The sequence below is a fragment of the Rhinoderma darwinii genome, unplaced genomic scaffold, assembly GCF_050947455.1.
Source record: "Rhinoderma darwinii isolate aRhiDar2 unplaced genomic scaffold, aRhiDar2.hap1 Scaffold_41, whole genome shotgun sequence".
NCBI lineage: Eukaryota > Metazoa > Chordata > Amphibia > Anura > Rhinodermatidae > Rhinoderma > Rhinoderma darwinii.
Window position 1 is genome coordinate 242,918 of NW_027463673.1, and position 16,786 is coordinate 259,703.

Consider the following 16,786-nt stretch of genomic DNA (forward strand, 5'->3'; position numbering starts at 1 on the left):
AGAAACAGTGCCCAACTGAGGACGAGCGACCACACCCAACAGTGTCCGGAGAAACAGTGCCCAACTGCAGACGAGCGACCACTCCCAACAGTGTCCAGAGAAACATTGCCCAACTGCAGACGAGCGACCACTCCCAACAGTGTCCATAGAAACAGTGCCCAACTGAGGACGAGCGACCACACCCAACAGTGGCCGGAGAAACAGTGCCCTACTGCAGTTGAGCAACCACACCCAACAGTGTCCAGAGAAACAGTGCCCAACTGAAGACGAGCGACCACACCCAACAGTTTCCGGAGAAATAGTGCCCAACTGAAGACGAGCGACCACACCCAACAGTGTCCGGAGAAACAGTGCCCAACTTCAGACGAGCGACCACACCCAACAGTGTCCGGAGAAACAGTGCCCAACTGAGTACCAGAAAGCATCAAAGCGACAGTGCAACAAACTTGTGGAGGTGTAACTACATAATGGGCAGTTGTGGCAAAGGACACAATGCGACCGTGTACACTTCCTGATCCCTGATGTTATGTCATGGGTATTTGGGTCATGGTTGCAGAGCCGAGGCCTTGTATGATGTAAGCAGCCGGTATCGACTTCCTGTTGGCAGCACATGAAGGGCAGAGGCCTTCTTCCTCCTCTGTACTGGAGGCACAAACCTTACAAGTGGCGAATACATTACCAGCAGTGAACGGATGACATACATGGCACACTTACCCCTCAGATCTTACAGAGGAGCGGAGAGGAAAAAAGACCCTTAGTAGACCCCATAAGAAAAGTGGGGTAAATCTGGGATCTCATTACCGGTGTTACACTCCACACATTATACAACTGTCATATAGTGACAAACTTCGCTCAATAAAGCCTACTGTAAGAAAAAAACATGGCATATATGGTGTCAACTACAAAAACCGGCCAAACATGCTACAAGGACACACTCATGTCATACATCAGGCCCATAGGAGACTATAAAGAGATTAGGAGGATCTAATCTACACTAGAACATAGACCCCCTCTGCTCTATACACCACCAACGCTCCACACCATCTACTGATGATGGAACCACCTGTACTCTATAGGCCACCGATGCTCCTCACCCTCTACTGATGATGGAACCACCTGTACTCTATAGGCCACCGATGCTCCTCACCCTCTACTGATGATAGAACCACCTGTCCTCTATAGGCCACCGATGCTCCTCACCCTCTACTGATGATGGAACCACCTGTCCTCATACACCAACGCTCCACACCATCTACTGATGATGGAACCACCTGTCATCTATAGGCCACCGATGCTCCTCACCATCTACTGATGATAGAACCACCTGTCCTCATACACCAACGCTCCACACCATCTACTGATGATAGAACCACCTGTCCTCATACACCACCAACGCTCCACACCATCTACTGATGATAGAACCACCTGTCCTCATACACCAACGCTCCACACCATCTACTGATGATGGAACCACCTGTCATCTATAGGCCACCGATGCTCCTCACCATCTACTGATGATAGAACCACCTGTCCTCATACACCAACGCTCCACACCATCTACTGATGATAGAACCACCTGTCCTCATACACCACCAACGCTCCACACCATCTACTGATGATGGAACCACCTGTCATCTATAGGCCACCGATGCTCCTCACCATCTACTGATGATAGAACCACCTGTCCTCATACACCAACGCTCCACACCATCTACTGATGATAGAACCACCTGTCCTCATACACCACCAACGCTCCACACCATCTACTGATGATGGAACTACCTGTCCTCTATAGGCCACCGATGCTCCTCACCCTCTACTGATGATGGAACCACCTGTCATCTATAGGCCACCGATGCTCCTCACCCTCTACTGATGATAGAACCACCTGTCCTCATACACCAACGCTCCACACCATCTACCGATGATAGAACCACCTGTCCTCATACACCACCAACGCTCCACACCATCTACTGATGATGGAACTACCTGTCCTCTATAGGCCACCGATGCCACTCACCCTCTACTGATGATGGAACCACCTGTCCTCATACACCACCGATGCAGGTAACACTACTACATTATCTGTAATCAGAGAGTTATCACTGTGTTATCTGTGGTGTTACATAGGACTGCAGGTAACATCTACTACATTATCTGTAATCCAAGAGTTATCACTGTGTTATCTGTGGTGTTACATAGGACTGCAGGTAACACTACTACATTATCTGTACTCAGGGAGTTATCACTGTGTTATCTGCGGTGTTACATAGGACTGCAGGTAACACTGCTACATTATCTGTAATCAGGGAGTTATCACTGTGTTATCTGTGGTGTTACATAGGACTGCAGGTAACGCTACTACATTATCTGTACTCAGAGAGTGATCAGTGTGTTATCTGTGGTGTTACATAGGACTGCAGGTAACATATACTACATTATCTGCACTCAGAGAGTTATCACTGTGTTATCTGTGGTGTTACATAGGACTGCAGGTAACATCTACTACATTATCTGTAATCAGGGAGTTATCACTGTGTTATCTGTGGTGTTACATAGGACTGCAGGTAACATCTACTATATTATCTGTACTCAGAGAGTTATCACTGTGTTATCTGTGGTGTTACATAGGACTGCAGGTAATAATACTACATTATCTGTATCAGAGAGTTATCACTGTGTTATCTGTGGTGTTACATAGGACTGCAGGTAACACTACTACAATATCTGTAATCAGAGCGTTATCACTGTGTTATCTGTGGTGTTACATAGGACTGCAGGTAACACTACTACATTATCTGTAATCAGAGAGTTATCACTGTGTTATCTGTGGTGTTACATAGGACTGCAGGTAACATCTACTACATGATCTGTAATCAGAGCGTTATCACTGTGTTATCTGTGGTGTTACATAGGACTGCAGGTAACACTACTACATTATCTGTAATCAGAGAGTTATCACTGTTTTATCTGTGGTGTTACATAGGACTGCAGGTAACACTACTACATTATCTGTAATCAGAGAGTTATCACTGTGTTATCTGTGGTGTTACATAGGACTGCAGGTAACACTACTACATTATCTGTAATCAGAGAGTTATCACTGTGTGTTATCTGTGGTGTTACATAGGACTGCAGGTAACACTGCTACATTATCTGTAATCAGAGAGTTATCACTGTGTTATCTGTGGTGTTACATAGGACTGCAGGTAACACTACTACATTATCTGTACTCAGGGAGTTATCTCTGTGTTATCTGTGGTGTTACATAGGACTGCAGGTAACATCTACTACATTATCTGTACTCAGGGAGTTATCACTGTGTTATCTGTGGTGTTACATAGGACTGCAGGTAACATCTACTACATTATCTGTACTCGGAGAGTTATCACTGTTATCTGTGGTGTTACATAGGACTGCGGGTAACATCTACTACATTATCTGTAATCAGGGAGTTATCACTGTGTTATCTGTGGTGTTACATAGGACTGCAGGTAACATCTACTACATGATCTGTAATCAGAGCGTTATCACTGTGTTATCTGTGGTGTTACATAGGACTGCAGGTAACATCTACTACATTATCTGTAATCAGAGAGTGATCACTGTGATATCTGTGGAGTTACATAGGACTGCAGGTAACATCTACTACATTATCTGTAATCAGAGAGTTATCACGGTGTTATCTGTGGTGTTACATAGGACTGCAGGTAACATATACTACATTATCTGTAATCAGAGAGTTATCACTGTGTTATCTGTGGTGTTACATAGGACTGCAGGTAACATATACTACATTATCTGTAATCAGAGAGTTATCACTGTGTTATCTGTGGTGTTACATAGGACTGCAGGTAACACTACTACATTATCTGTAATCAGAGAGTTATCACTGTTATCTGTGGTGTTACATAGGACTGCAGGTAACACTACTATATTATCTGTACTCAGAGAATTATCACTGTGTTATCTGTGGTGTTACATAGGACTGCAGGTAACATCTACTACATTATCTGTAATCAGAGAGTGATCACTGTGTTATCTGTGGTGTTACATAGGACTGCAGGTAACACTACTACATTATCTGTACTCAGAGAGTTATCACTGTGTTATCTGTGGTGTTACATAGGACTGCAGGTAACATCTACTACATTATCTGTAATCAGAGAGTGATCACTGTGATATCTGTGGAGTTACATAGGACTGCAGGTAACATCTACTATATTGTCTGTATCAGAGAGTGATCACTGTGTTATTTGTGGTGTTACATAGGACTGCAGGTAACATCTACTACATTATCTGTATCAGAGAGTGATCACTGTGTTATCTGGGGTGTTACATAGGACTGCAGGTAGTGACATCACTGGGGCAGGGCACAATCCGGTTTTATTTATATAACTACGAAGCTATAAACAGGAGGATCCGGACATTATGTAACAACCGGGAACTTCCAGGGACGGACTCTACCAGGAGATTATATATATATATATAGAGCGCCCCCTCCCCCAGGATATTTACATATATATATAGACCCCCCCTCCCCCAGGATCATTATATCACGTCAGACTAATCCAGCAGGAAACCTAGACCCCCTCATTACAGCAGCTGCCAGAAAGTGAGAGAACGACGCCAAAACTGGTCAGACAGGAGGCACGAAACCTGCACCGACTCATCACTCCCACTATGTACTGCACCTGACCTCCCAGCCTGACACATTGCAGCAAACCCTCAGCTGTATCAGCAGTCCTAACAGCCTCCAGTTGTAAAAAAAAAAGAATTGATAAAACAGATTTCATTCACTGACAGCAAGCAGGGGTTTTGGTGAGACTTTAAACACAAAGCTGCATTTTCGAATAATGAAGAGCTGAACTGCTACTTGTTCCCTCGGCTACAAGTGTCGGGGTCCACGTCTGCACCCCAAGTGTCACTATCCTGCACAACAAATGCCATTATCCTGCGCCCCAAGTGTCACTATCCTGCGCCCCAAGTGTCACTATCCTGCGCCCCAAGTGTCACTATCCTGCGCCCCAAGTGTCACTATCCTGCGCCCCAAGTGTCACTATCCTGCGCCCCAAGTGTCACTATCCTGCGCCCCAAGTGTCAGTTTGTCATTACTATTCCCATCACCTATCTGCAGAGTATTCCTCTCACCTCCCTCTCTGCAGAGTATTCCTCTCACCTCCCTCTCTGCAGAGTATTCCTCTCACCTCGCTCTCTGCAGAGTATTCCTCTCACCTCGCTCTCTGCAGAGTATTCCTCTCACCTCCCTCTCTGCAGAGTATTCCCATCACCTCACTCCCTGCAGAGTATTCCTCTCACCTCGCGCTCTGCAGAGTATTCCTCTCACCTCGCTCTCTCTGCAGAGTATTCCTCTCACCTCCCTCTCTGCAGAGCATTCCTCTCACCTCGCTCCCTGCAGAGCATTCCGCTCACCTCGCTCTCTGCAGAGTATTCCTCTCACCTCCCTCTCTGCAGAGTATTCCCATCACCTATCTGCAGAGTATTCCTCTCACCTCCCTCTCTGCAGAGTATTCCTCTCACCTCGCTCCCTGCAGAGTATTCCTCTCACCTCGCTCTCTGCAGAGTATTCCTCTCACCTCGCTCTCTGCAGAGTATTCCTCTCACCTCGCTCTCTCTGCAGAGTATTCCTCTCACCTCCCTCTCTGCAGAGCATTCCTCTCACCTCGCTCTCTGCAGAGCATTCCTCTCACCTCGCTCTCTGCAGAGCATTCCTCTCACCTCGCTCTCTGCAGAGCATTCCTCTCACCTCCCTCTCTGCAGAGTATTCCTCTCACCTCCCTCTCTGCAGAGTATTCCTCTCACCTCCCTCTCTGCAGAGTATTCCTCTCACCTCGCTCTCTGCAGAGTATTCCTCTCACCTCGCTCTCTGCAGAGTATTCCTCTCACCTCGCTCTCTGCAGAGTATTCCTCTCACCTCGCTCTCTGCAGAGTATTCCTCTCACCTCCCTCTCTGCAGAGTATTCCCATCACCTATCTGCAGAGTATTACTCTCACCTCCCTCTCTGCAGAGTATTCCTCTCACCTCACTCCCTGCAGAGTATTCCTCTCACCTCGCTCTCTGCAGAGTATTCCTCTCACCTCGCTCTCTCTGCAGAGCATTCCTCTCACGTCGCTCTCTCTGCAGAGTATTCCTCTCACCTCGCTCCCTGCAGAGCATTCCTCTCACCTCGCTCCCTGCAGAGCATTCCTCTCACCTCGCTCTCTGCAGAGTATTCCTCTCACCTCCCTCTCTGCAGAGTATTCCTCTCACCTCGCTCTCTCTGCAGAGCATTCCTCTCACCTCGCTCTCTCTGCAGAGCATTCCTCTCACCTCCCTCTCTGCAGAGCATTCCTCTCACCTCCCTCTCTGCAGAGCATTCCTCTCACCTCCCTCTCTGCAGAGCATTCCTCTCACCTCCCTCTCTGCAGAGCATTCCTCTCACCTCCCTCTCTGCAGAGCATTCCTCTCACCTCCCTCTCTGCAGAGCATTCCTCTCACCTCCCTCTCTCTGCAGAGCATTCCTCTCACCTCGCTCTCTCTGCAGAGCATTCCTCTCACCTCGCTCTCTCTGCAGAGCATTCCTCTCACCTCGCTCTCTCTGCAGAGCATTCCTCTCACCTCGCTCTCTCTGCAGAGCATTCCTCTCACCTCGCTCTCTCTGCAGAGCATTCCTCTCACCTCGCTCTCTCTGCAGAGTATTCCTCTCACCTCCCTCTCTGCAGAGTATTCCTCTCACCTCGCTCTCTCTGCAGAGTATTCCTCTCACCTCGCTCTCTCTGCAGAGTATTCCTCTCACCTCGCTCTCTGCAGAGTATTCCTCTCACCTCGCTCTCTCTGCAGAGTATTCCTCTCACCTCGCTCTCTCTGCAGAGTATTCCTCTCACCTCGCTCTCTCTGCAGAGTATTCCTCTCACCTCGCTCTCTCTGCAGAGTATTCCTCTCACCTCTCTCTCTGCAGAGTATTCCTCTCACCTCCCTCTCTGCAGAGCATTCCTCTCACCTCGCTCTCTCTGCAGAGTATTCCTCTCACCTCGCTCTCTCTGCAGAGTATTCCTCTCACCTCGCTCTCTCTGCAGAGTATTCCTCTCACCTCGCTCTCTCTGCAGAGTATTCCTCTCACCTCGCTCTCTCTGCAGAGTATTCCTCTCACCTCACTCTCTCTGCAGAGTATTCCTCTCACCTCGCTCTCTGCAGAGCATTCCTCTCACCTCGCTCTCTCTGCAGAGTATTCCTCTCACCTCCCTCTCTGCAGAGTATTCCTCTCACCTCGCTCTCTCTGCAGAGTATTCCTCTCACCTCGCTCTCTCTGCAGAGTATTCCTCTCACCTCGCTCTCTGCAGAGTATTCCTCTCACCTCGCTCTCTCTGCAGAGTATTCCTCTCACCTCGCTCTCTCTGCAGAGCATTCCTCTCACCTCGCTCTCTCTGCAGAGTATTCCTCTCACCTCCCTCTCTGCAGAGTATTCCTCTCACCTCGCTCTCTCTGCAGAGTATTCCTCTCACCTCGCTCTCTCTGCAGAGTATTCCTCTCACCTCGCTCTCTCTGCAGAGTATTCCTCTCACCTCGCTCTCTCTGGAGAGTATTCCTCTCACCTCGCTCTCTCTGCAGAGTATTCCTCTCACCTCGCTCTCTCTGCAGAGTATTCCTCTCACCTCGCTCTCTCTGCAGAGTATTCCTCTCACCTCGCTCTCTCTGCAGAGCATTCCTCTCACCTCGCTCTCTCTGCAGAGCATTCCTCTCACCTCGCTCTCTCTGCAGAGTATTCCTCTCACCTCGCTCTCTCTGCAGAGTATTCCTCTCACCTCGCTCTCTGCAGAGTATTCCTCTCACCTCGCTCTCTGCAGAGTATTCCTCTCACCTCGCTCTCTGCAGAGTATTCCTCTCACCTCGCTCTCTCTGCAGAGTATTCCTCTCACCTCGCTCTCTCTGCAGAGTATTCCTCTCACCTCGCTCTCTCTGCAGAGTATTCCTCTCACCTCGCTCTCTCTGCAGAGTATTCCTCTCACCTCGCTCTCTGCAGAGTATTCCTCTCACCTCGCTCTCTGCAGAGTATTCCTCTCACCTCGCTCTCTCTGCAGAGTATTCCTCTCACCTCGCTCTCTCTGCAGAGTATTCCTCTCACCTCGCTCTCTCTGCAGAGTATTCCTCTCACCTCGCTCTCTCTGCAGAGTATTCCTCTCACCTCGCTCTCTCTGCAGAGTATTCCTCTCACCTCGCTCTCTCTGCAGAGTATTCCTCTCACCTCGCTCTCTCTGCAGAGCATTCCTCTCACCTCCCTCTCTGCAGAGTATTCCTCTCACCTCGCTCTCTCTGCAGAGCATTCCTCTCACCTCGCTCTCTGCAGAGTATTCCTCTCACCTCGCTCTCTGCAGAGTATTCCTCTCACCTCGCTCTCTCTGCAGAGTATTCCTCTCACCTCGCTCTCTCTGCAGAGTATTCCTCTCACCTCGCTCTCTCTGCAGAGTATTCCTCTCACCTCGCTCTCTCTGCAGAGTATTCCTCTCACCTCGCTCTCTCTGCAGAGTATTCCTCTCACCTCGCTCTCTCTGCAGAGTATTCCTCTCACCTCGCTCTCTGCAGAGCATTCCTCTCACCTCGCTCTCTCTGCAGAGTATTCCTCTCACCTCGCTCTCTGCAGAGTATTCCTCTCACCTCGCTCTCTCTGCAGAGTATTCCTCTCACCTCGCTCTCTCTGCAGAGCATTCCTCTCACCTCGCTCTCTCTGCAGAGCATTCCTCTCACCTCGCTCTCTCTGCAGAGTATTCCTCTCACCTCGCTCTCTCTGCAGAGCATTCCTCTCACCTCGCTCTCTCTGCAGAGTATTCCTCTCACCTCGCTCTCTGCAGAGTATTCCTCTCACCTCGCTCTCTCTGCAGAGTATTCCTCTCACCTCGCTCTCTCTGCAGAGTATTCCTCTCACCTCGCTCTCTCTGCAGAGTATTCCTCTCACCTCGCTCTCTCTGCAGAGTATTCCTCTCACCTCGCTCTCTCTGCAGAGTATTCCTCTCACCTCCCTCTCTGCAGAGCATTCCTCTCACCTCGCTCTCTCTGCAGAGTATTCCTCTCACCTCGCTCTCTCTGCAGAGTATTCCTCTCACCTCGCTCTCTCTGCAGAGTATTCCTCTCACCTCGCTCTCTCTGCAGAGTATTCCTCTCACCTCGCTCTCTCTGCAGAGTATTCCTCTCACCTCCCTCTCTGCAGAGCATTCCTCTCACCTCGCTCTCTCTGCAAAGTATTCCTCTCACCTCCCTCTCTGCAGAGTATTCCTCTCACCTCGCTCTCTCTGCAGAGTATTCCTCTCACCTCGCTCTCTCTGCAAAGTATTCCTCTCACCTCCCTCTCTGCAGAGTATTCCTCTCACCTCCCTCTCTGCAGAGTATTCCTCTCACCTCGCTCTCTCTGGAGAGTATTCCTCTCACCTCGCTCTCTCTGCAGAGTATTCCTCTCACCTCGCTCTCTCTGCAGAGTATTCCTCTCACCTCGCTCTCTCTGCAGAGTATTCCTCTCACCTCGCTCTCTCTGCAGAGCATTCCTCTCACCTCGCTCTCTCTGCAGAGCATTCCTCTCACCTCGCTCTCTCTGCAGAGTATTCCTCTCACCTCGCTCTCTCTGCAGAGTATTCCTCTCACCTCGCTCTCTCTGCAGAGTATTCCTCTCACCTCGCTCTCTCTGCAGAGTATTCCTCTCACCTCGCACTCTCTGCAGAGTATTCCTCTCACCTCCCTCTCTGCAGAGTATTCCTCTCACCTCGCTCTCTCTGCAGAGTATTCCTCTCACCTCGCTCTCTCTGCAGAGTATTCCTCTCACCTCGCTCTCTCTGCAGAGTATTCCTCTCACCTCGCTCTCTGCAGAGTATTCCTCTCACCTCGCACTCTCTGCAGAGTATTCCTCTCACCTCGCCCTCCGCCTCGTCCTCTTTTCTTGTATTTTCGGGGAGACTTTCCTTCTCTCGTCACTTGTAGAAGTCTCCGCGCAGGCCCCGCCCCCACATTCCAGTACACGCAGGTATGTCTGCAGCCACAGGTGGGGCCACCGCCCGGAATGCCGGGACTCGTAGTCCTAACCCTGCCTACTAGCTTCGCATTGAAAATGAACAACTCCAACTGCAGACTACAAATCCCAAAGAAACTTGCGCCCCAGCGGACACCGCACCTCCCGTCAGCCCCCGGGGCTGAAACAGGGACTGGCGGATTTATTTTTGGAAGTAAGTTTAATAGTCACGTGATGCTACCGGTTAGCCACCGGAAATACCGATAATACTCCACCATGAATAATATATAATAATCCACCCTGTATAATATACTGTATAATGCTCCACCCTGTATAGTATACTGTATAATACTCCACCCTATATAATATACTGTATAATACTCCACCCTGTATAATATACTGTATAATACTCCACCCTATATAATATACTGTATAATACTCCACCCTGTATAATATATAATACTCCACCCTATATAATATACTGTATAATGCTCCACCCTGTATAATATACTGTATAATACTCCACCCTATATAATATACTGTATAATACTCCACCCTGTATAATATAATATATAATACTCCACCCTGTATAATATATAATACTCCACCCTGTATAATATACTGTATAATACATCACCCTATATAATATACTGTATAATACTCCACCCTGTATAATATACTGTATAATACTCCACCCTGTATAATATACTGTATAATACTCCACCCTGTATAATATACTGTATAATACTCCACCCTGTATAATATACTGTATAATACTCCACCCTGTATAATATACTGTATAATACTCCACCCTGTATAATATATAATACTCCACCCTGTATAATATACTGTATAATACATCACCCTATATAATATACTGTATAATGCTCCACCCTGTATAGTATACTGTATAATACTCCACCCTATATAATATACTGTATAATACTCCACCCTGTATAATATACTGTATAATACTCCACCCTATATAATATACTGTATAATACTCCACCCTGTATAATATATAATACTCCACCCTATATAATATACTGTATAATGCTCCACCCTGTATAATATACTGTATAATACTCCACCCTATATAATATACTGTATAATACTCCACCCTGTATAATATAATATATAATACTCCACCCTGTATAATATATAATACTCCACCCTGTATAATATACTGTATAATACATCACCCTATATAATATACTGTATAATACTCCACCCTGTATAATATACTGTATAATACTCCACCCTGTATAATATACTGTATAATACTCCACCCTGTATAATATACTGTATAATACTCCACCCTGTATAATATATAATACTCCACCCTGTATAATATACTGTATAATACATCACCCTATATAATATACTGTATAATACTCCACCCTGTATAATATACTGTATAATACTCCACCCTGTATAATATACTGTATAATACTCCACCCTATATAATATACTGTATAATGCTCCACCCTGTATAATATACTGTATAATACTCCACCCTATATAATATACTGTATAATGCGCCACCCTGTATAATATACTGTATAATACTCCACCCTATATAATATACTGTATAATACTCCACCCTGTATAATATATAATACTCCACCCTGTATAATATACTGTATAATACTCCACCCTATATAATATACTGTATAATACTCCACCCTGTATAATATATAATACTCCACCCTGTATAATATACTGTATAATACTCCACCCTATATAATATACTGTATAATACTCCACCCTGTATAATATAATATATAATACTCCACCCTGTATAATATATAATACTCCACCCTATATAATATACTGTATAATGCTCCACCCTGTATAATATACTGTATAATACTCCACCCTATATAATATACTGTATAATACTCCACCCTGTATAATATATAATACTCCACCCTATATAATATACTGTATAATACATCACCCTATATAATATACTGTATTATACCCCACCCTGTTATTATGTATTATACTCCACTCTGTATAATATACTGTATAATATTCCACCCTGTATAATATACTGTATAATACTCCACCCTGTATAATATAATACACCGCCCAGCAGTATAATATACTGTATAATACTCCACCCTGTATAATTTACTGTATAATACACCGCCCATTATAATATACTGTATAATATTCCACCCTGTATAATATACTGTATAATACTCCACCCTGTATAATATAATACACCGCCCAGCAGTATAATATACTGTATAATGCTCCACCCTGTATAATATACTGTATAATACTCCACCCTGTATAATATAATACACCGCCCAGCAGTATAATATACTGTATAATGCTCCACCCTGTATAATATACTGTATAATACTCCACCCTGTATAATTTACTGTATAATACACCGCCCATTATAATATACTGTATAATGCTCCACCCTGTATAATATACTGTATAATACTCCACCCTGTATAATATAATATATAATACACCGCCCTGTATAATATACTGTATAATACTCCACCCTGTATAATATACTGTATAATACTCCACCCTGTATAATATACTGTATAATACACCCCCCTGTATAATATACTGTATAATACTCCACCCTGTATAATATACTGTATAATACACCACCCTGTATAATATACTGTTTAATACACCACCCTGTATAATATACTGTATAATGCTCCACCCTGTATAATATACTGTATAATACTCCACCCTGTATAATATACTGTATAATACACCACTCTGTATGATATACTGTATAATACTCCACCCTGTATAATATAATATATAATACACCACCCTGTTATTATGTATTATACTCCACCCTGTATAATATACTGTATAATACACCACCCTGTATGATATACTGTATAATACTCCACCCTGTATAATATAATATATAATACACCACCCTGTTATTATGTATTATACTCCACCCTGTATAATATACTGTATAATATTCCACCCTGTATAATATACTGTATAATACTCCACCCTGTATAATATAATACACCGCCCAGTATAATATACTGTATAATGCTCCACCCTGTATAATATACTGTATAATACTCCACCCTGTATAATATAATATATAATACACCGCCCTGTATAATATACTGTATAATGCTCCACCCTGTATAATATACTGTATAATACTCCACCCTGTATAATATACTGTATAATACACCACCCTGTATGATATACTGTATAATACTCCACCCTGTATAATATAATATATAATACACCACCCTGTTATTATGTATTATACTCCACCCTGTATAATATACTGTATAATATTCCACCCTGTATAATATAATACGCCGCCCAGTATAATATACTGTATAATGCTACACCCTATATAATATACTGTATAATACTCCACCCTGTATAATATACTGTATAATACACCGCCCTATATAATATACTGTATTATACTCCACCCTGTATAATATAATAAATAATACCCCACCCTGTTATTATGTATTATACTCCACCCTGTATAATATATTGTATAATATTCCACCCTGTATAATATACTGTATAATACTCCACCCTGTATAATATAATACACCGCCCAGTATAATATACTGTATAATGCTCCACCCTGTATAATATACTGTATAATACTCCACCCTGTATAATATAATATATAATACACCGCCCTGTATAATATACTGTATAATACTCCACCCTGTATAATATAATATATAATACACCACCCTGTATAATATACTGTATAATGCTCCGCCCTGTATAATATACTGTATAATACTCCACCCTGTATAATATACTGTATAATACACCCCCCTGTATAATATACTGTATAATACTCCACCCTGTATAATATACTGTATAATACACCACCCTGTATAATATACTGTTTAATACACCACCCTGTATAATATACTGTATAATGCTCCACCCTGTTTAATATACTGTATAATACACCGCCCTGTATAATATACTGTATAATACTCCACCCTGTATAATATACTGTATAATACTCCACCCTGTATAATATAATATATAATATACCACCCTGTTTAATATACTGTATAATACTCCACCCTGTATGATATACTGTATAATACTCCACCCTGTATAATATAATATATAATACACCACACTGTTATTATGTATTATACTCCACCCTGTATAATATACTGTGTAATATTCCACCCTGTATAATATACTGTATAATACTCCACCCTGTATAATATAATACACCGCCCAGTATAATATACTGTATAATGCTCCACCCTGTATAATATACTGTATAATACTCCACCCTGTATAATATACTGTATAATACACCGCCCTGTATAATATACTGTATAATGCTCCACCCTGTATAATATACTGTATAATACACTGCCCTGTATAATATACTGTATAATACTCCACCCTGTATAATATACTGTATAATACACCACCCTGTATAATATACTGTATAATACTCCACCCTGTATAATATACTGTATAATACACCACCCTGTATAATATACTGTATAATACACCACCCTGTATAATATACTGTTTAATACTCCACCCTGTATAATATACTGTATAATACACCACCCTGTATAATATACTGTATAATGCGCCACCCTGTTTAATATACTGTATAATACTCCACCCTGTATGATATACTGTATAATACTCCACCCTGTATAATATATAATAATCCACCCTGTATAATATACTATATAATGCACCACCCTGTATAATATACTGTATAATAATCCACCCTGTATAATATACTGTATAATGCTCCACCCTGTCTAATATACTGTATAATACTCCACCCTGTATAATATACTGTATAATACTCCACCCTGTATAATATAATATATAATTATCCACCCTGTTTAATATACTGTATAATGCTCCACCTTGTATAATATACTGTATAATACTCCACCCTGTATAATATACTGTATAATGCTCCACCCTGTAAAAAAAAAAAACACCACCCTGTATAATATACTGTATAATGCTCCACCCTGTATAATATACTGTATAATACACCACCCTGTATAATACTCCACCCTATATAATATACTGTATAATACTCCTTCCTGTATAATATAATATATAATACACCACCCTGTTTAATATACTGTATAATGCTCCACACTGTATAATATACTGTATAATACTCCACCCTGTATAATATATAATACTCCACCCTGTATAATATAATACGCCACCCTGTATAATATAATACGCCACCCTGTATAGTACTCCACCCTGTATAATATACTGTATAATACTCCACCCTGTATAATATACTGTATAATACACCACCCTGTATAATATACTGTATAATACTCCACCCTGTATAATATACTGTATAATACTCCACCCTGTATAATATAGTGTATAATACTCCACCCTATATAATATACTGTATAATACTCCACCCTGTATAATATACTGTATAATACACCACCCTGTATAATATAGTGTATAATACACCACCCTGTATAATATACTGTATAATACACCACCCTATATAATATACTGTATAATACACCACCCTGTATAATATACTGTATAATACACCACCCTGTATAACATAATATATAATACACCACCCTGTTTAATATACTGTATAATGCTCCACCCTGTTTAATATACTGTATAATACTCCACCCTGTATGATATACTATATAATACTCCACCCTGTATAATATAATATATAATAATCCACCCTGTATAATATACTATATAATGCACCACCCTGTATAATATACTGTATAATAATCGACCCTGTATAATATACTGTATAATACTCCATCCTGTATAATATACTGTATAATGCTCCACCCTGTATAATATACTGTATAATACACCACCCTATATAATATACTGTATAATACACCACCCTGTATAATATACTGTATAATGCTCCACCCTGTAAAAAAAAATAAAACACCACCCTGTATAATATACTCTATAATGCTCCACCCTGTATAATATACTGTATAATACACCACCCTGTATAATACTCCACCCTATATAATATACTGTATAATACTCCTCCCTGTATAATATAATATATAATACACCACCCTGTTTAATATACTGTATAATGCTCCACACGGTATAATATACTGTATAATACTCCACCCTGTATAATATATAATACTCCACCCTGTATAATATAATACGCCACCCTGTATAATACTCCACCCTGTATAATATACTGTATAATACACTGCCCTGTATAATATACTGTATAATACTCCACCCTGTATAATATACTGTATAATACACCACCCTGTATAATATACTGTATAATACTCCACCCTGTATAATATACTGTATAATACTCCACCCTGTATAATATACGTATAATACTCCACCCTGTATAATATACTGTATAATACTCCACCCTATATAATATACTGTATAATACTCCACCCTGTATAATATACTGTATAATACTCCACCCTGTATAATATACTGTTTAATACTCCACCCTGTATAATATACTGTATAATGCTCAACCCTGTCTAATATACTGTATAATACTCCACCCTGTATAATATACTGTATAATACTCCACCCTGTATAATATACTGTATAATACTCCACCCTGTATAATATACTGTATAATACTCCACCCTGTATAATATACTGTAAAATAATCCACCCTGTATAATATACTGTATAATGCTCCACCCTGTATAATATACTGTATAATACTCCACCCTGTATAATATACTGTATAATACACCACCCTGTATAATATACTGTATAATACTCCACCCTGT

The 16,786-nt window shown here is 42.3% G+C and overlaps 2 protein-coding genes across 2 annotated transcripts in view; one reads left to right on the forward strand and one right to left on the reverse strand.

The window, feature by feature from the left end:
- Nucleotides 1-10,042, reverse strand: part of PPP1R13L (protein phosphatase 1 regulatory subunit 13 like) — a 30,551-nt gene extending 20,509 nt beyond the window's left edge. Inside the window, exon 1 of the mRNA XM_075848471.1 lies at nucleotides 9,898-10,042. The gene's annotated coding sequence lies outside the window, so the exon portion shown is untranslated. The remainder of the gene's footprint in view (nucleotides 1-9,897) is intronic.
- POLR1G (RNA polymerase I subunit G) overlaps nucleotides 10,029-16,786 on the forward strand; it is a 40,302-nt gene continuing 33,544 nt past the window's right edge. Inside the window, exon 1 of the mRNA XM_075848473.1 lies at nucleotides 10,029-10,206. Coding sequence (XP_075704588.1) covers nucleotides 10,044-10,206 — 163 coding nt within the window. The 5' untranslated portion in view covers nucleotides 10,029-10,043. The remainder of the gene's footprint in view (nucleotides 10,207-16,786) is intronic.